The sequence below is a fragment of the Amphibalanus amphitrite genome, unplaced genomic scaffold, assembly GCF_019059575.1.
Source record: "Amphibalanus amphitrite isolate SeventyFive unplaced genomic scaffold, NRLGWU_Aamphi_draft 000241F_arrow, whole genome shotgun sequence".
Lineage (NCBI taxonomy): Eukaryota > Metazoa > Arthropoda > Thecostraca > Balanomorpha > Balanidae > Amphibalanus > Amphibalanus amphitrite.
The window spans coordinates 333596-353132 of NW_024881736.1; the positions used below are offsets into that span (position 1 = coordinate 333596).

General features: G+C 46.5%; 3 protein-coding genes across 3 annotated transcripts; 1 reads left to right on the plus strand and 2 right to left on the minus strand.

Moving 5' to 3' along the window:
* Positions 1-50: 50 nt before the first annotated feature.
* LOC122386119 lies at positions 51-3043 on the minus strand. Its single transcript, XM_043374987.1, has 4 exons — positions 2790-3043; positions 1492-1543; positions 733-923; positions 51-412 (listed from the first exon to the last, which is right to left on the minus strand). Exons 1-4 carry the CDS (start codon positions 2847-2849, stop codon positions 395-397), a joined length of 321 nt encoding a protein of 106 aa, XP_043230922.1. The 5' UTR covers positions 2850-3043; the 3' UTR covers positions 51-394.
* A 3427-nt stretch (positions 3044-6470) lies between these two features.
* LOC122386110 (40S ribosomal protein S5) lies at positions 6471-17237 on the minus strand. The gene is made up of 4 exons (XM_043374966.1): positions 17023-17237; positions 8986-9134; positions 8327-8536; positions 6471-6821 (listed from the first exon to the last, which is right to left on the minus strand). Exons 2-4 carry the CDS (start codon positions 9124-9126, stop codon positions 6525-6527), a joined length of 648 nt encoding a protein of 215 aa, XP_043230901.1. The 5' UTR covers positions 9127-9134; positions 17023-17237; the 3' UTR covers positions 6471-6524.
* Positions 17238-17322: 85 nt separating this feature from the next.
* Positions 17323-18555, plus strand: LOC122386111 (uroporphyrinogen-III synthase-like). Its single transcript, XM_043374970.1, has 2 exons — positions 17323-17381; positions 17694-18555. Exon 2 carries the CDS (start codon positions 17763-17765, stop codon positions 18519-18521), a length of 759 nt encoding a protein of 252 aa, XP_043230905.1. The 5' UTR covers positions 17323-17381; positions 17694-17762; the 3' UTR covers positions 18522-18555.
* The last annotated feature ends 982 nt before the right edge of the window (positions 18556-19537 follow it).

Sequence of the window (19537 nt, forward strand, 5' to 3'; positions counted from 1 at the left end):
GGGAGAAGACCGGGATTCGCTAAGGCTCTTAGGGCGGTGCCAATCCAGTGTTCCCATCCACTTTGGTGTATTTATCTACTAATCTACACACAGACCACTGCGCACAGTCCATCAACAGTCCGGGGTCCACCGGCGGCCCCCAGATAACACTGCAGCTCATATCGGCTATATCTGTCGGCTTCCAGACACGGGGAAGGTCCCTTCTGACCCAGCGTTACCGCATGTGGTGGCTCACATGCTGGCGAAGGCTACGGCAGTTTGTGAACACCCCGTAGGAGTTAAAGCGGCCTCCAGGCTTGAGTTAAGCCGACATCGGCGCGTCATTTCTTCATGGTAAATACCAGCACTTCATGCAAACACGCACCTTCACTGCTACGATCAGGCACTGGAGAGTTCATGGCATTCCGCCATTCTGAAAGAGAGATACCGAGGTCAGCTGCGTTAGATCCACCATTCGAGGCCTACTTGAAGCCAATCCCACCATCGGGGCTACTCTGGGGCTTCCCAGCGCACACAGCTCAGTCGGTGACATTCGACTATCCAACAGTGATTGTAACATGGCACGCCATCATGGGATACCTGCCACTGGAGCAGTATTGTTCAAAATATATGTGATCTTGGAACAAATGGCACCCCATTATAATTTATAGGAACAAAATAGGCAAATGTCAACAACGAAGCTGAGAAAGTGCACCGTCTCAGCGTTGGCAGGCCAGCAGCGGGTCCACTCACATTGATGCACTCGATCTCGCGTTCCTCGAGCGGCAGGCGGCGGTAGCGGGCCGGCAGCTGCCACTCCTCCAGCACGGGCCCCGACTGCACCGTGGTCCACCTGCGGCCGCCGCCGCTAGGGGCGCTGGCGGCGGCCGGCGCAGGCGCCGCCGTCACCGGCGAGGCGTGTACGGCCGGCCGCTCCGAGGTCGCTGCGGGAAAACAGACGTCACTGCTATCCACTGAGGGAGGGGACTATGTCACCGCTGGCCGATCACTACTCAGAGGTCGCTGCGGGGAGAGGACAATGTCATCAACAGCCGCTGAGGGGATAGGACTGAGACACCACCCGCCACTGAGGGGATAGAACTGAGACACCACCTGGCCGCTGAGGGGATAGGACTGAGACACCACCCGCCACTGAGGAGGAGGCAATGTTACTGATGGCCTTTCCGAGGTCGCTAAGGGGTGGAACGACAGAAACTCCGGGCCACCAGGCTGATAAGCGACAGTAACACTCAGTATTGCTTAGTGATTTGTCATATACGTGCAATATTTTTTTATTAATAGCTCAACTGGATGCTTTGGCTTGCAAGGCCTTAGAAATCAAAATTTTCGCCTGAAATAGGCAAGAAAGTGAAAACAGCATGACACTTTTGCAAAACAACAGGACAAGAGCATGCAGAAAATGTATACACATGCATATCTCAGTCAAACACATACATAAGTCAAGCAGTTCTACTATTTTGCTTGAAAAGCCAGACTGTATGCACTACATACCTGCATGTGGACCATTCCTAAACTTGATCAGGGGCCGGTGTGGGTGAACAGTCTGAAAAAGTCCAGATGATGTGTGGGGTGGATATTACTGTCGGTGTGCTTATGTTATTAATATATCAATAGACACAGAACAGCTGTCTAGTTTCAAAAATGACATTCATTTGCTACATTCATTGGACAAATAGTCAGACCCCACCTCACACAGTGAGCAATAGTACATAAAATAACATTGAAAATTACTGGTTACATTAAAGTGACCAGGATTAGGGTATAAGCATCAAGACAAAAATAGAAGTGGAAGGGAAAACATTGAAGCCTACTGATATCTGAAAAAGGAGGATAAAAGTTATGCTGAATTTACATACCTATAAAATATCATACGAATTTCATTTAATGAACCATATTAATGCTAAAATTTATCTAAAATCTACAAAATATTGAGCTTATTAAAGGCTCAAAATAACAGGACAAATACCACTTATAATTAACAAATACTCTATTTTCACTACCCATGACTTAATTCAAACAAATAAAACAATTGATGAGGCCTAATTTTGTCCACAGTTGTACATTTTTCAGCAATCACCTGACAGCTGTTTCAGTTTGTGTTGCCTATCTGACCAATAACCATCTGAGTCTTTGTAGTGTGACTCAAAGGCTGAAGCAATTGTCTATAAGGATGAGAAAATAAATACAAAGTATTTAATGACAAATAGAAAAGTAGTTCAACAGCAAATTTAATGGCAGCTGAGCATTAGGGAACAATCAGATTATGGGCCTGTTCCAGCGCCTCCAGTAGAAATTCTTGACTGGAGGCTCTACCAGAGGTTTCACTGGAGGCGCTGGAACGCAATCTGGAGATTTCTGGAGGTTGGCATCACAGATACCAAAAGAATGACGATTGTTCTCTCTTGAAACGCAAAATTTGCTTTCAATTTTATAAAGAAAGATTAACAATATTATAGCAATGTAATTGTCTTTACTTTCAAGTTGTAAAATAATCAGTCTAAAGTCCTTTGTTTACATTCGTGATTGTCACATGTGCGCCATAATTGTAGACCAGAGCCTCCAGAGAAATTTGGACCTCCCAACTCTCTGGAGGCTACTGGAGGTTTCTGGAGCTTTGGCTAGAGCTTTCTGGAGCTTTCTGGAGGCGCTGGAACGCTCTCTGGAGGATTCTAGAGCTTTCTGGAGCTTTCTGGAGGTTTCTGGAGGCGCTGGAACAGGCCCTATACGAAACAATACAAATTGGCATTCCTGTGATCCCGTACTTCCTGTATGATGTTAACTCGACCTACCTTCCATGAATGAAGTGCCATCAATGTGCTGATTTGCTTGAATTGAATATAAACTGACATATTTGAGTGTTTCTGAGTTCTAACTGAATTAATAAAGTGGTTAACAGAAAGTTAACATTAGCTTTTAGAGCATTAGGTACACTATGTGACTGTAGTTAAAAAACGATCCTGTTATTCATCTCCCAGTAATGACAGAAATAAACTTGAGTTAGGCACAAGCTTTTAATGTACCTAAATCTTCAATTTTTTCAGTTCAGTAGGCGGAACTATGGTCAAGCGTACCCATTTTCGGGAACGCATTTTCGTTCCCATGTTTGGGAACGATAAACCCAAATATGGGAACGCCATGTAGGAATTATTTAAAACAAGAAAAAGAACCGTTAAATGACGTCCAAAAAATATAAAACGATCGTGAACCGCCTGATATTTGTCTCAATATTGTTGGGAAAGAGTTTGATATTGTAAGGCCCATCGTAGTTTCAAATCGTTCCCCTATTTCTAAAGCAGTCCATCATCCGGGCCGCGAACCCAAATTTGGGAACGCTCTCGTACACTGGCGCTGCAAGCGTTCCTTATTATGGGAACGGCGTACCCAAAATTGGGAACGATTTCACCGACGCCTTTCAGGGGCTCTTTTCATTAACAAGCATCATGTCCAACGCCGCAAATTATTGTTAAGCAACAATCATCAGATGACGTTTCCGGCAAGACCGTCGCATGTTTCGCCCGGTCTTCTGCGCTTTTATTCCCGTCGATCTCGCAGCGGGCACGCCCCCCTCTGCAGGATTACGTAATTCACAACGCTCAGCGATGTTCAACAAGGTCTTCCATACCTATATCCACCGTCCGCGCCGAGGGTGGAGACATGTCAAGCACCTGTCTGTTTATCACCGATAGTTGACGAGCACAAGGAAGTATCCAAAAATGGGAACGCTGAATATGTTACACCCTCAAAACACCTAGTCCCATGGAAAATCTAGTTTTTTCCTTTCTTAATGAGTGTAATTGGCAAAAGGCCTGGTAGGATGGGCACGAGGAATGATCGAAATCAGCATAAAAATTATAAATAAGCCACACAGAGCGACCTATATAAGAGAAATTTCCCCAAAACGATCATGCTTAGAAACACGGAAGACAAAAACCACGCTCATGACGCTCCTTATAAAACAATGCTAAACAGCTAGCATCCAAATAAAATATGTCTTTCCGGGTTGATAAAATACAGCTGAATAATTTTAAACCACTGAAACTGAGTTTACAACAGTAGTTCGGTAAAATCACTGACGTTCCACGCGGTCGTGCGCCCCGAGACCAAAAGTCAACAATATTACCTCGGGACTGTCTGCGTGTTCGCTTGCATATGTCAGCATCTGGTGTCGCTAGTATGAAACTTCATAACCAGGCGAAAATTATTATACTTGACCTCAAAATGTAAAAAACGCTTCATTTTCCTTTAAATTGCATGTTAAATGTAGTATAACCCATGTTTTCACCATTCCGTCATTTCAAAAAAATCATTAAAAATATCATTCGACGGTCAATTTCCTTGTTCAACGGTCAGATTAAAGATAATTTTATAGAGACTCAGTAGATACTTAAATTAGCGTGCACTTTTTTGAGACGTGATGCACTAATGAGTTTTAGTGGGCGAACGGCCGAAAAATTACCTTCCGTTCCCGTAAATGGGAACGCCCGTTCCCATATTTGGGAACTCCGTTCCCAAAAATGGGAACGTTCCTATATTTGGGTACTCATGACCATAGTTCCACCTACTGAGTTAAACGAGTTAAATTCAAGTTCAGTCGATGAACGGTGACGGATTGCGAAAGACTGAAAATGACGAAAAATTTGCGCCACTTCTTGCAACATACGCGCCAGAATCCCTGCAGCTTAGGGATTCCATATTTCCCTTCACATTGCCGATTTTTATCTATTAGTAAAGTACTATCTTAGCTATTATCTACAAATAAATGTAGAGCAAATTTGCTCAACGTTACTGCAACATCGAAACAGTACTACAGAATAACAGAAATATTCAAGCGATTAGGGCATCACAGTATGCACACATACCATTATGTAATGACACATACCAGGGTATCTAATGACCTTTACTTAAAGGAAATAGTTCACTTTCACGAAATTATTTTTTTGCAATGGATTTGTGATTTTTTATGTTCAAAATGATCAGCAAAGAAAATAAAACCTTTTTACAACAAAAGATTATTTTCTATATTTTTGATATAGGAAGAACTTTTCAGTTTCTGTAAGGCACACGCGATCCAGTATGAAAAGAGCATGGGTCCCGAAAATTCTTCACAAACTAGAGAAATTATCGCGGCCACCGGCATTTGGGCGATCTGCTCGTGCTTTTGTTACTGGAGCATGCGGAGCGCCTCACTGGAGCGAATTTCTCTAGAGTTCTCGTAGATAATTTCTCTAGTTTCTGAAGAATTTTCGGGACCCATGCTCGTTTCATACTGGATGCGAATATATGCAAGGCACACATCCTCAACGCAAGACGACGAGAAATAGAATATCTTTGCCTAGGGTGATCGTTGGGCTGTAAAAGCTCCTGATTTATGCTCGTCTCAGCCCAAGCTACAGAACTGCTATTCCAGTTCAAAACCCATGTTAAAATGTGAACTATTTCCTTTAAGGTAAATAGGTAATGTCGCACCTTGTCATCTTTATTGGACAATGGGCACTGAATGGCCGTTCATTTCGAATTGCCCAAATTAACACAAGCCCGGAGACTGTTATTGATCGATAGTTTACATAACAACCTTGGATTTCACACCATGCAGTCGCTTCTGTTTTCGAAGGGCGCTGTGCCGCTGTGCTGTCATAGGAGACGACTGAAGTTGAGTGATCTATAATGCGGTGTAATTTGACCTCAGCACTGATTCAAGCGGACGAAGTGCTAATCTTAGTGCAACTAACAGCTCACGTCGTTCCAAGCAGCCAGGACGGACAAAGTCACAGGCCTTGCCCGGGAATCCGATTCGGATGGGTCGAGCTAATTCTAGATACAATAGCCTTTTCCTAGACCTAAATATTATCCGTTCAGTCGACCAGCATACTAAGTGATAAGCCTCATTTTTGCCTAACCATTTCCACACACCTCAAACGTAGCTGACGTAGAAAGTCTCCGCGTTAAATCCAAAACAATTATGAACGGTGAGCCAATTCAATCCATCTGAACCACGCACCTGTTTGGGGCAGTTTGAATAAAGCCAAGATGACCGTTGTACGCTCCAGAGTTCGTTATAACTATCTGTATGAGAATCGCCTTTCATCATTGCGCTACGTAGTTATATGCTTGATATGAGCTGCAAATCCACATTCGCATGGAAAATTCGTGCTTTTACGGATATGAATACCGCGTTTGGTCAGCTACGCAAGGACGCTTGACGCCAGCAACCCCGCCGGTCAAGTCTCGCTTTGCTTAAGCCCGTCGCTCCCATTGGCGCTTTATCGCGTTTCGCTGGCTCAGCATCGTCTCGCCCCTATGCACTTCCCGCTCCACTTTTATGTGCGACAGCCAAGTCATGGGCGACTGCCCAGTTATGTGTTATTCTGCTGGAAATCATAGTAATGCGTACCCGCACAGCGTCGCTCCAGACCGTGCGTGTCTCTGAACCGCCCCTCTCCCCTCACCCCGCCCCGGTCAAAGAGCAGCGCTCACTGTCGGTACACTGTATTCGTTCCGGCAGTGTGTCATTCGCGGCGCGCTGATTAACGGTTCGACTTGGCCACACGCTCCAGCTCGTCCTTTTTCTTGATGGCGTAGCTGTTGGAGGAGCCCTTGGCGGCGTTGATGAGCTCGTCGGCCAGGCACTCGGCGATCGACTTGATGTTGCGGAAGGCGGCCTCGCGCGCGCCCGTGCACAGCAGCCAGATGGCCTGGTTGACGCGGCGCAGAGGAGACACGTCCACCGCCTGGCGGCGCACGGCGCCAGCGCGACCGATACGAGTCGAGTCCTCGCGCGGGCCCGACTTGACGATAGCCGTCACCAGCACCTGCAGCGGGTTCTGCCGACAGAATACAGACAGAGTCAGAGGCGGAAGACCCGCGGAATCGAATCCAGGGACCGAGTCTGAGTCAGGGGCGAGCGGCGCTGGGTACACGCGAGCCACACCGACAGAAGCTTTCCAATTATGCCGTAAGTAGAACCCCGAACAACTTACGAAGCAGTGTTCGCAGCACACGCTCGTCCCAGATCCAGAACATTCATGTTAAAGCGGCAACCCGCTAAAATATGTAGCCCACCCAAACAAACGCAATTAGGTCTACAGTCTACAGGCAAAGTCTACACTCACTAGTGAAAAAAAAACGAGACCCTAGCTGATTGGTTCGGGCTACCAATCTACGAAGTTCCTAAACACATGTTTAGCACCATCGACCCAGCTGTTATAAGATATAAGTGCACGCTTCGTAATTGCAGTGACACTCCAGCAGGTACACATGGAAACGCATCGCCCGGGTGTGCCAGCAATGAGACAATTTTCAAACCAATCGGCCCATTATTCATTACAAAGCTTTTACACGCGGAAACATTTTGATCCCTTGATTCGGTCACGTACCGGAACGGTTACCCGAATGAATAAAAACAGATGCATTTATTTTGAAGGCGACAGCATTATGTGATGTAGAAGACCACTTATACGAGTGCATTGGTCAAGTGGTTGCCGAAATAAGACGCAATTGAAGGCGTCATAGGGTCAAGTTTTAATTTGAACACGACTTTAACGTGAATGCAGCCTATTTAAAGCGACACTTATATTTACTTGAAAAGGCAGTTGGGCCGCTAGGAACAATTTTATGCGATACACCACTGTAAAAAGCAAGAGGCTGAACTCTGCCCAAGAATGGAAAGCATCTTCCACAATATTCCAAATTCAGTCGCGATAAAAATGACCTAATTGGGAATGTCCCCACCTATTTGACATTAAATCATATTTTTGAGTAGTCTAACCAGGAGAATAAGCAAATCCGAAACTTCTCCCAGCTAATGCGGTGATGCAAATGAATAGTCCCTTGTAAAAAAGATCAGTGAAAACCAAGACAGATATCACCGCCGGCAGCAGCCAGTGCCCCATCCCTGTCCTACCGACCGGCCCGCCCTGTCGGGCTGAGATCCCAGCCGGGTACCACAGTGCCCCATCCCTGTCCTACCGACCGGCCCGCCCTGTCGGGCTGAGATCCCAGCCGGGTACCGCAGTGTCCCGCGCCCTGCCCCACCGCCCGGCCCGCCCTGTCGGGCTGAGATCCCAGCCGGGTACCGCAGTGTCCCGCGCCCTGCCCCACCGACCGGCCCGCCCTGTCGGGCTGAGATCCCAGCCGGGTACCGCAGTGTCCCCCGCCCTGCCCCACCGACCGGCCCGCCCTGTCGGGCTGAGATCCCAGCCGGGTACCGCAGTGTCCCGCGCCCTGCCCCACCGCCCGGCCCGCCCTGTCGGGCTGAGATCCCAGCCGGGTACCGCAGTGTCCCGCGCCCTGCCCGCCCTGTCGGGCTGGAATCCCCCAGTATCCCCACCTCGCCGGTCGTCAGGTGGATGATCTCAAAGGCGTGTTTGACGATGCGCACGGCCATCAGCTTCTTGCCGTTGTTGCGTCCGTGCATCATCAGCGAGTCGGTGAGCCGCTCCACGATCGGGCACTGCGACTTCCGGAACCGCTTGGCGGCGTAGCGGCCGGCGCTGTGCGGCATGTAGCGCGCGTGACGCTCCTTCACGGCGATGTAGTCCTGGCGGTGGGAGGATGGGCGTTACACACGGTCACCTGACGATACTGTTTGTCGCGTGGAGGGCACGCTGCATGCATTAAATTTTCAGGAAATGAATGAAACACACAAGAAACACAACCAACAAATAATTTTAAAAGTGCCTACCTTAACACTGTCATGATCACATTAAAAAAAATGAAGAAAAAAATGCACCCCAAAATAAATATTGTATTGTTGACCAACAGTTTTTAGTAATGACAGGTATTATTAGCAGCTATTTCCAGTACGGTCGGCTATTTATTCATTAATAAAAAATAGGATCTATAAGACAGCAACTCTCACGCAATTACCAAGGCGCCAACAGCACATATTCTTAAAATCGAGGAATGCTTAACACTCAAGGCGGAAGCCGGCTAGCCCAGCACACTCCATGGTCGTGTGCCCTGTCTCCCGACCCCAGCTCAGCTCACCTGCAGGGAGATGTCCGGGACCTGGACGTCCTCGCAAGACCACTTGCCGAACAGGTGGACCTCGGGCATGTCGGCGGTCGGCGGGACCATGTCCTCGACCGCTGCGGTCGCCGCCTCTGCTTCATCGTCCCAATCCGCCATGGCTGCAACTGACAGAGTGCACAGGGTAGTTATAGACGTGGAGTCAATCGACAAGATGGTTTCAACACTGGCAGGTAATTGAATTGATATGAAAAAAGAATATCTTGATGACAAAACCTTATACAGAATAGTGTGCGACATGTCCGGTTAAGACACACAGCACACAGTTCTAAAAAGCAGTGTTTACTTTTGTATCCATATGAGTCATACTAAGGAAGCAAGCATATTTACAACCAACCATTTCCATCATTCAGTAGGCAATCTTTGCCTTAAGCACGCACCCACCCCTCTGCACAGCGAATGTCAGTTGCATCATAATTGGAATGTCAACTGAATTTGAAAACCTTTGCATATTTAAAAACAATTTTCCGCAATTCCGCACGTAACTCTGGAACCAATAGAGCTATAGCGCGGCCGAAAGGCGCATTCGATAGCGCCTTATACGCTGTTTCTAAGTATTAAGCTCAGATTTGCCCAAACATCAGTGGTTTGCCTCCTAAGCGCAAAAACTGGCAAAATCGTTATCGCGGAAAACGTTTTTCTCCAACCACTATTGACCTTAAGCTCTTTATACCAGCCTCGTAGTACATGGCCCCGCGGCCTGGCATAAGTTTTGTCCTCTACAAGCCAGAAAGCCCAATCATTTTCCAGATCCATAAAAGTATCTATCAAACTGGCCTATGTATGCCAAAATATGGACATGACCGCAGCAGTTATGACCATATTTCGGCATGTGCAAAGTGGCTCGGCACGAGGACAGCATGTCTTGGCCCTCCGGCTACACCAGATTGATAGCCAATGAGCGCCGATCAGGCCTTACACCGATGGGTCAAGAAGCCGTGAGCTGTACTTAGCATTAGAAACACAATTAGGTTGTTGTTGTTGTTGTTGATGATTTTCCCTCTGGCCGCGGATGGCCCCGCGGCGTAGCCTCATCGGCTCTGGAGGGCCCTGAAGGCGGCCACCAGGGCCGCCACCACGTCACTGCGCCAGACCTCGTCGGGTGTTGGTAGGATGTTCCCCACGGCCGGGATTTTGAGGCGAACACCCATCAGGCCCGGGCACGTGAGCAGGATGTGCCGGGGGGTGTCCGCCTCTTCGCCGCACAGCGGGCACCGGGCGGCCTCGCATAGCAGGTCCCGGCATTGGGCGCAGGCGGCTGAGGGTCTCCGGCCGATGGAGTGCAGGAACTGGGTCGATCCACTCCAGTGGCCAGTCCGGATCTGGTGGACATCGATGGCTGCCCGCCGATCCAGGTTGGAGACTGGGGGCGGGTATCTCGTACCCATCAGCTCACGGTACAAGCCGGTCGCCGCTCTGCGTGTCGGGTCTGGGCATGACGATTAGGTCGTACCAACTCTGCTTCAAAAACCAAAAATCGCAACAGTCGGCTTCATCGTCTCCCGTTGCCGGAACCATGAACATGCGAGTGCACGTATTCACTGCGCCTGTCTAGTGTCTACGCCCTACGGTATCGGCCCGAATCTGCTGCTGGTAGACAGACATTCAACGAAGCTGCTGCTAAAGCAGCATATTTGGGGCGGCCGAATGTCTAACTGCCAGCAGCCGATTCACGAATATCGATCTCCTGGTAGGATTATCAATGTGGAAAAAATCGGCGGCAGTCATACGCCGACAATTTGGCGGCCACCATGCGTCGAATTTGCTGCATGTGAAGTTACACCGGACGTGCCCAGAAATTTTTGGCGCAATGCCGCTACTAAGCCGGACATATTCGGCATAGCCACGTCAGCACACATATCGTTAAGTCTTGCTTAACATCTCTCACCGTCCTTCGGTCGTGGATGATCGCAGTTATCCATCTTTCTTATCTCTCAGCACATCATCTCTTTCCCCCAGCCAGCATGGTTTCCGAAACAACCATTCTACCGAAACGGCACTTCTGCCCGCACTTTCAACTGACAGGAATTTTAGGGGATGGATTGTCGACAGGTGGCGCTACTTTGTATGTTGGACTTGTCTATAAAGCCTTTGACGTGATACTCCACGATCGATTGCTCGTCAAACTTGAGCAGTACGGCGTCGACGTCCGCTGGTTCTCCAATTATCTTTCCGATCATCAACACCAAATTCAGATACGCTCACCGGACGGTCGTAATGCTCTGTAACGGCCATTAGCCAACCCCATCGGTACCTATCTGAGATCCGCGCTCGGGCCGTTGTTGTTCAACGTGTACAGTCTGCCTTAAAAGTACCGCGCAAAGTAACGGTGGATCCATCAAGCCTGTCCGAGTAAGGACTGCTAGATTTAAGTCACCGAAGCAATGGACATCCTCGTCCATTCCCCAGGTCAATTGGTTCGGTGACTTTCATATTATAGCACGCCCTTCCTCGGTCAGGCTTGATGGATCCACCGTCACTTTGCGCGGTACTTTTAAGACAGACTGTACACCACCGATATGTCACTGTTTTAGCGGGAATATGCTGTTTACAATCAATGTCTCGTAAAATACTGTGATGACACACAGCTGGCTGTACTAGGGTGACCCTGCGACGCCAGTTCTATGGTAACCCAGTTGGAACTGGACCTTCCAGCTCTGTCGCTTGGTTCAGATAAAATAAGACTGAAGACCAATGCAGATAACACTCATCTTATTGTTTTGGGCACATGGCAACAAATTTGTCAACTAGTCCCAATAGCAATCAGGTTCATGGGTAGTGGGTGCCATTATTGTGGGAACGTCTTCAGCCAACAACATCGGTGTCGCTTTTGACGAGAGCATGACGTTCTCAAATCATGCGTCGGATGTAGTCGGCCGCTGCACCGGGATCCTGAGCGGCCCGAGTCACATTAGGCACTAACGGTCCATCAGCGTATCAATTTCGGTGCTGGTGTTGTGTCGAGCAGGCGGAAATATGACCATGTAAGCGAAGTGTTGAAGGAGCCGCGATGGCTCTCGGCTGATAATTTGTGGCGTCTTCAGTCCATCACGCCCCTAAAGAAAATCTTCGAGACAGGACAGCAGAAGTCTTATCCAACGGAATTGTGTTGTGAGGCAGCTTGCCACTGTATTGCAGTAAAACGCTCTGCCTCCGGCGCTCCACGATATCTATCCCAGGCTCTTCCGGAGAATCAAACGATCCTATTGTGTGAGTAACACGGCAACCCAGCCAGTGTGTAGCGGCTCTGTGGCACAAATGTAAACGTGTGCACTGTGCACTGTGCAAATGTGATGTGTGCGTGCATGTGTGTGAGTAATGTTTGTATCCACCTCACTCATTTCACCTGGCTTGGCAGCAAACACTAGCCATTTTCAAAAGGAAATCGTAATATAGATCAGCTTGCCACAGGCACAATACACAATATGCAAGGCATGTTCTTTTTCCAGTATATACTTGAGGTTCATATCATTAATTGGTCCTTAAAGTCAATGCAAATTTAGGCTATTTTGGGCTTTGCACCGCTTCTAGGACTTTAAATCTATGCTGCTGTAGATTTTCTGGCCCCGTTTTAAAATTTGGTGCAGCTTTTGATCTTTGGCTCATGCACCCTGTCAGCCTGCAAGCCATAGGGCTGTTCGGCTACGCAGCCCAAATGAAATATGCTGCAGCATGCATGCGCAGTGAGGGCTACGTCGCCAGTTCATCCCACCCAAACCACTGTGTAATCCTGTGTGAGTTGTGATGTCACCTACTGAAGCATACTTCTCTTTCCTGCAGCCAGAAATTTGGTGCTGCAGGAGGTGAAAGTGGAGCGGAGCAGATTTAAGTTTACCGTCCCATATTTCTCATTGTAAGCGGTTTGTATGCTGTTTTTTGGTATCATTATCACTCTTTTCAGTGGCACATTGCTGTTAACCACATTTGAATGCAATTTAACTGTTATTTGAGCAACAATCAGCAGTTGAGCAACAACCACCTGTTCAATGGTTCCCCACAGGTGGAATAAGCTGCAGCGACGCTTGGCCACAGCATGCCGGCAGAGCCGACTGATGTATGATGCACGCATCACAGATCTATGCTGCAGAGACCCTAACAGCCCTCATGCCTTGTAGTAAAGGATTTATCCCACACCACAATGTTAACATAGGAGCTTCTAAATCCAGCATTCATGGTAACTAGTAACTCCCCCTCCCCCTGGTGGAGTCAAACCAAGAGTAGAAAACATCACAATCTTAACACATCAATCTTGCCCTTTATCTTGCCGGTGCGCATTTCTAAAGGAATTATGCAGAATAGTGCAGATTTCTGAAGAATGTTCCAAATTTCCCATTGAAAGTGTACCGGTCCTAAAGTAAATATTTACCCAGACTTCCAGAGCATCGGCGCAGATTTTGCAAGGAAATAGGAATGGCATGGGCCGCAACCTGGAATCATGCATAAACAATGTGCCAGCGCAACATTGCAAACCACAGATATAATCATTTTAACTGACAATGAAAACTCGGAGAAGGGTGTCGCGCGTCACAAGCCGCAAGGAAATGACCGACCCTCATATATCACATTCTGTGCCTAATTTTGCACCTAGAAATGCACCAAAATGAAGCAATACAATAATATTTGGCATGAGCGTATAATGCAGGTTGATGTTCTGACGAATGTCGGAATAGTGTCACTATTTAATGTGTATTTGCCTACAGATTATCATGACAGTGACAGTCAAGATGACTTTGGAATGTGCATTGGAGAGCTTAGTTGTTATCTTGACATTGTTCGCACCAGAACTGACTATTATGGGGTCATTGGTGACTGTAATGCGAATAGTTATGGGTCCCGTTTCTTCTTAGAATTGTTGGACTTTTGCTTGGAAAACAGCCTGATAGTGTCGGATTTGTTCTTGTTAGAACCCACTACTTCCACATATACATATGTCAGTGCTGCACATGGTACCACTTCATGGTTGGACCATTGCTTGTGTAGTCCGGCCCTTCACCTTACCATTGATAGGATTTTCATTCACTATGACACAAGTGTTTATGATCATTTGCCAATGGTTGTGGAATTCATTCTCCAAGCAACCGACATTGTTATGCCGGAGCAAATAGCCCAAAAGATCCCCAGACCGCAATGGAAATCGATTACACGGGAAGAAATTGTTAACTACAATGAATTTATCGTAAGGGAGCTAGGAATACAATATACGGCTCCACTTCAAACGCTAAGTGCTGATTGCGGCCTAGAATGTGTTAATGAGGACCATGTCCTACATATAAGTAGTTGCTACTCCCGTTTAGTTGAGACTGTGAAACTAGCCGGATCTCATTGCATCAAGCAGACCGGAGGTGCTCGGCGCCATAGTCAGATTCCTGGATGGAATAGGCATGTCAAAACGAAGCATGCTGTAGCCCGCCAAGCTTTTCTTTGGTGGCGTCACTGTGGATCTCCCAAGGTAGGTCCAGTGGCTTTTCATATGAGACAGACTAGACTTGCTTTTAAATACTCCCTGAGGAAGTGTAGGAAAGATTACAGAGTCGCAAAAGCTAACAAAATAGCAGCCACTTTGGCTAATAAACGGCCAGACCAGTTTTGGTTCCTCATTAAGCAAGAGTTAAGTGGAAAGTCGAGTACTCCACTGAGCTTTGGTCTCATTTGTGGTCAGGCAAACATTGTTAAGATGTGGAAATCTCATTTTGCATCGATCTTCAACGATTTTACCTGCTGCAGTGATGATGCTGTCTTAAATGAACTGACAAGAGCACCACTCTCACATGTCCCTCCCATTGACCTTCAAGATGTCTGTGGTGCAGTAGCTAAGCTTAAGGGTGGAAAAGCCCCAGGCTGGGACCTTGTGTGCAATGAACACTTGTTGCACTTAGAAACGAACTTTCTCGGTGATTTGGCTGTCCTATTTAAAGGGACCCTCCCACCTTCAAAAAAGTTAATGAATTGGCATGAAAGTGATGTCGCTCGGTTCAGAAAGAGCAAAAACGAATATCTACCAAATTTCATGGAAAAATATTCACCGGTTTTCAAGATATTAGCCTTTTACTTTTGTTTACTTTTTGGGATCTCCGCTGTTCCTAGCGACTTTATTTGAAAGTGCGGCATTTGTTGCGCGCAAAGCAGCATATACCACCGCGTGCTACAAAACGTTTTAGTCAAACATTTAACGAACGTTCGAAAGCCTGATGACGTCATCAGACTCCCGTAATGGTTAAGAGATAGGGACCACGCTGGTCCCACCCTGCAAGTAAAGGGAAGAAATTTCTTGAACACCATAAAGCTGCGGGGGTTGCGACCAGGATAAATGGTGGTTTCTGAGCCTGGCCGCAAACTTGGCTATCTCAACTCAAAACTAATGTTAAGGTGGGAGGGTCCCTTTAATGGAATGCTTAACCATTCGGCACTGCCAAGTGATATGATCTATTCTTTGTTAGTTCCCATAATGAAGGATAGGTGCGGTGCTTTAGATGACAAAGCAAATTACCGGGCTATAGCATTGTCCACTACTTTGTCAAAGATATTGGAACTCATACTTTTGGACAGGTTAATGCCTTTCCTAAGTACCTGCGATGCACAGTTTGGCTTCAAGGCGGGACAATCCACTACTTTTGCAACATACGCCCTTAAAGAAACAGTGAACCACTATACAAGTCAGGGTAGCCCTGTTTATGCCTGCTTTTTGGACGCCAGCAAAGCATTTGACAGAGTATCCCATTCTAAACTCTTCCGCATTCTTGCTGATCGTAATGTACCCCTACCATATGTCAAGCTCCTCTTGAGATGGTATAGGACGCAAAAACTAAGCGTCAAATGGGCTGGTAGTGAATCCGACGCAATCAACGTTCAGAATGGTGTGAGGCAGGGTGGATCGTTATCCCCGATGTTATTTAATGTGTACATTGACTCTCTTCTTACTGTGTTGAGGAAGCTGAAGATAGGCTGTTTCATGGGTCCAAGTGCCGTGAATGTGATTGCGTATGCTGATGACTTAGTGCTTTTGGCTCCAACTAGGTCTGCCCTTCAAATGATGGTACAAAAATGTGAGCACTCTGCATTAGCACTTGATGTCGTGTTTAACACAAAGAAGACAGTGTGTATGATGTTTCCGCCACAAAAGCCATATAGAAAATTACACCTGACCAATAGCCAGACTGCAGATATCTATTTACATGGACAAAAACTAGGATGGGTGCAGGAGTTTAAGTATTTAGGTCACACAGTTTCATGTGATTTGGATGATAGTTCTGACATGCGCAGAGTCAAGCGATTTATGTATTATAGTACAAATATGCTTTGTGCTAAATTAGGCTTTGCAGATAGGGACACTCTGGTTAGGCTCTTCAGGGCATTTTGTACAAGCATGTATGGCTGTGAGTTGTGGAGTATGCTGAGTGGGAAAAAGGCGATGCGTGAATTGTGTGTCGCCTATCACTCCTGTTTGAAGAAACTTGTTCATGTTCCAAGATGGACGAGAAACCACAACCTGTGCATGGAGCTAAAGGTGCTCACATGTCCAATGCTGATAGCGAGCAGGCAACTTCTTTTCTGGAAGAGAGCTACATCTAGTCAAAATAGCATAATAAATGATCTGAATAGGGCCATAGGCGAGAAAGGGCTAGTTGCACGCAACCATAGGAAAATCCGTACTGACTATGAACTGCTGGAACTTGATATAAATGATGTCAGTCGAAAAGATGTTGGCAATATGTTTAGTGCCCATTTAGAAAGAGTGGTACAAGCCCGTCTCATGCAGGTCTGAATTCGCTGATGTCAAACTGCTAAGCTGATCTATTCGTGTGCACAGTGCATGGGTGTGATGTGTGTAGAGTGTATATTGTATGTTGGTGATATTGTTATGTTAACTGATTTTGTCATGTATATGCACCGACTTGGTGCGAAATAAATGCTATTATTATTATTATTATTAATATAGCACAGCACTTAACAGGTTAATTTAGCATAATGACAAAATAATCAGGAAAATCGAGTTACCTTTGTGAAGTAGCCCTTCCAGCAAACCTCACCGGAAAAAGGAAATTGTTTACGCAGGGTTGCCATTTATCGAAAATATTTTCAAGGGAAGCATTGCACGTTTATTGCACGATATCTACCCTCAGGATTTCAAAATAAATAATATCTTAAAAATTAATTAACAAGTTCCGAAACCTATGAGAAACTGAACCGTCTTATTTATATAAGCAAATTGCATTTCATTTGTTTACAAAATGAAAAATATCATATGTGGCGCAACAGAAACAAAACATGCGCAGAGTTCTCTATATACCGTGATGCGCAGTCGCTTCCTTTCTCAGGACGATCTATTTGGACGTTTTTGCCCAATTTTTGCCAAGGTTTTTGCAAGGACGTTTGGACGTTGTTAAACATTTATGTTGATAATCATTTCATAAGCCGCATTACCTACCCATCTATTGCACTTGCGGCAGTATTTTGCAGGGTGTATTGAGTGAAGTATTTTGATCCAGCCACCCACCACGTCTTTAATTACCTTCCACTTATTCTATTGTTGATCTGTACCCAATAATCACAAAAATCAGAATGATTTGATAGGTATATACAGTATACACCCTACTCATGAGTCATTCTAACCACATTTTCTTTTCCTTTGGTGATAAAATGCTGATGACCTTTGCGATACGTTGCAGTGAGCTATAACTGAGTCAGCAGCGGGCAGCCTACTGCCTAGCTAAGAAGAAGCGAAGGTTTGTTTCATAATGGCATCGGCAGAGTCTCAAAAGCTGAAAGTGTTGCTTCTACGTTCAGAGTCATCTGGACCAGACAAATATGTGTCTGTGCTGCATGGAAATGGATGTGATGTGTATACTGTGCCCACTTTGGACTTTGTGTATCAAAACACAGATAATCTTTTGGAGCAGCTGAATGCTCCTTCATCATACTCCGGTATTGTTTTCACCAGTCCAAGAGCAGTCCTGGCTACCAGTGAGGTGATGGGAGATCACCACAAAGTACAATGGATGAAGAAGATGTGTTTTGTTGTTGGAGAAAGGACTGGAAGTTTGGTTCGTGAAAAGTTTGGTTTCAACCACACAGGCAGTGACTCTGGTGATGCCTCAGGCCTGGCTGACAAAATTGTGACAATGATGACAGGTCAAAATCTGCCCTTGTTATTTCCCTGTGGCAATATGAAGAAGGAAACTCTTCCCAAGAAACTTAAAGAAGCTGGCATTCAGCTGCATTCCTGCACAGTATATGTCACTCAAGAACATCCAGATCTCAAAAGAAAACTGGAAGAATATCTGGCTCTAAAGCCCGACTTCGTTGTCTACTTCAGTCCTTCTGGTGTAAGCTTTAGTCACCTGGTTTTGAAGCAGTCTGATTGTTTTGAAAGCATAAAGCATGTATCTATAGGTCCCACGACCAGAGATGCACTGGAGAAGAGTGGGATACAAGTGTTTGCATCTGCAGAGAAGCCATGTCCTGATGCTGTTCTGCTAGCTATCAGGGGGTCATGATTGGAGAATGGGTGAAAACTGAAGTGAAGTGAAATGCAAAAGGTGACTATGATTTTTTTTTTGAATAATTTAGTCAGAAAAGTTTTCCACATTTGCGATGGATGTCAAACTTATCATCAGGGCTTATAATGAATGAGTTTTCCTGGTGGTTATTCCTTGCTGTTGGCCCCTTTTTATCCTCATATTTGGGGTTGAACTATGCATAGCAACTGTGATACGAGTCATGTTGTAAATAAAGGTGTTTGCTTTTTTGATGCTTTAGGGAGTTAATACCAGTTCATCGCGGAAGAGTTTCGGCCGGTATTCGCCTGCAGCCCGCCACACTATTAGACCTGGGCGCTGTTTCAAGGCACGCTGCTAGCCGCTTTCAGCGCATCTCGCGAGCTGTCGTCACACTTGTGGTAGTGTTGGAGCAATGGGCTTGTTGATGTCTCATTGGAAACCCAAATTGCCACGTGTGCTGGCAGCGACTGGCAGCGTGCCGCTGACACACCGCCCTCTGCACCGCCCCAGACAGCCCTCGGCTGGTGGGAGACCGGGGAAGAAGCTACCGCTGGAAGTTGGTCGTCGTGACGCATTGTCACTTGGACACGAGAACTCTATACTCCGAGGCACACTGTTGGCAAGCTTCCGGTGAGAGTCGGCCATGTGGTAAGACCGCTGTTGCCCTTGCGCACGACGTCCTTTGTTTTGTTTTGCGTTTAAAGCGTCTGGATTTGGAACGCTTAAATGCAAGGGCAAGGTGCCATCTGCACCTGCGACGGGTTTCCACACAAAATTGAGTAATGCGACGAACACATTACATATCCGAGCTAAGAATTTAAATGCAAAAGAATGTCATATATAACAGTTTTTATTTATATTTTAGTTAAACGCTACGATAATCAATGGCATGCTTACAGCACCTCGATAATTGTGGACATCTGACCCACAGTGTCAGAAATCGCTTGCATACATACATGCTGGCCTCTTAGACAATGAGCTGAGTACAGCCACTCAGCTCGGCCACAAGGCAG

Coding starts and splice junctions, on each gene's coding strand:
- LOC122386119 (XM_043374987.1), bottom strand. CDS start 2,849: ATGTCAGTTTATATTCAATTCAAGCAAATCAGCACATTGATGGCACTT. Junction 1,544..2,789: donor TGGCACTTCATTCATGGAAG/GTAGGTCGAGTT, acceptor GGACTTTTTCAG/ACTGTTCACCCACACCGGCC. Junction 924..1,491: donor TAGGAATGGTCCACATGCAG/GTATGTAGTGCA, acceptor GTTTTCCCGCAG/CGACCTCGGAGCGGCCGGCC.
- LOC122386110 (XM_043374966.1), bottom strand. CDS start 9,126: ATGGCGGATTGGGACGATGAAGCAGAGGCGGCGACCGCAGCGGTCGAG. Junction 8,537..8,985: donor TCCCGGACATCTCCCTGCAG/GTGAGCTGAGCT, acceptor TCCCACCGCCAG/GACTACATCGCCGTGAAGGA. Junction 6,822..8,326: donor TCCACCTGACGACCGGCGAG/GTGGGGATACTG, acceptor TTCTGTCGGCAG/AACCCGCTGCAGGTGCTGGT.
- LOC122386111 (XM_043374970.1), top strand. CDS start 17,763: ATGGCATCGGCAGAGTCTCAAAAGCTGAAAGTGTTGCTTCTACGTTCA.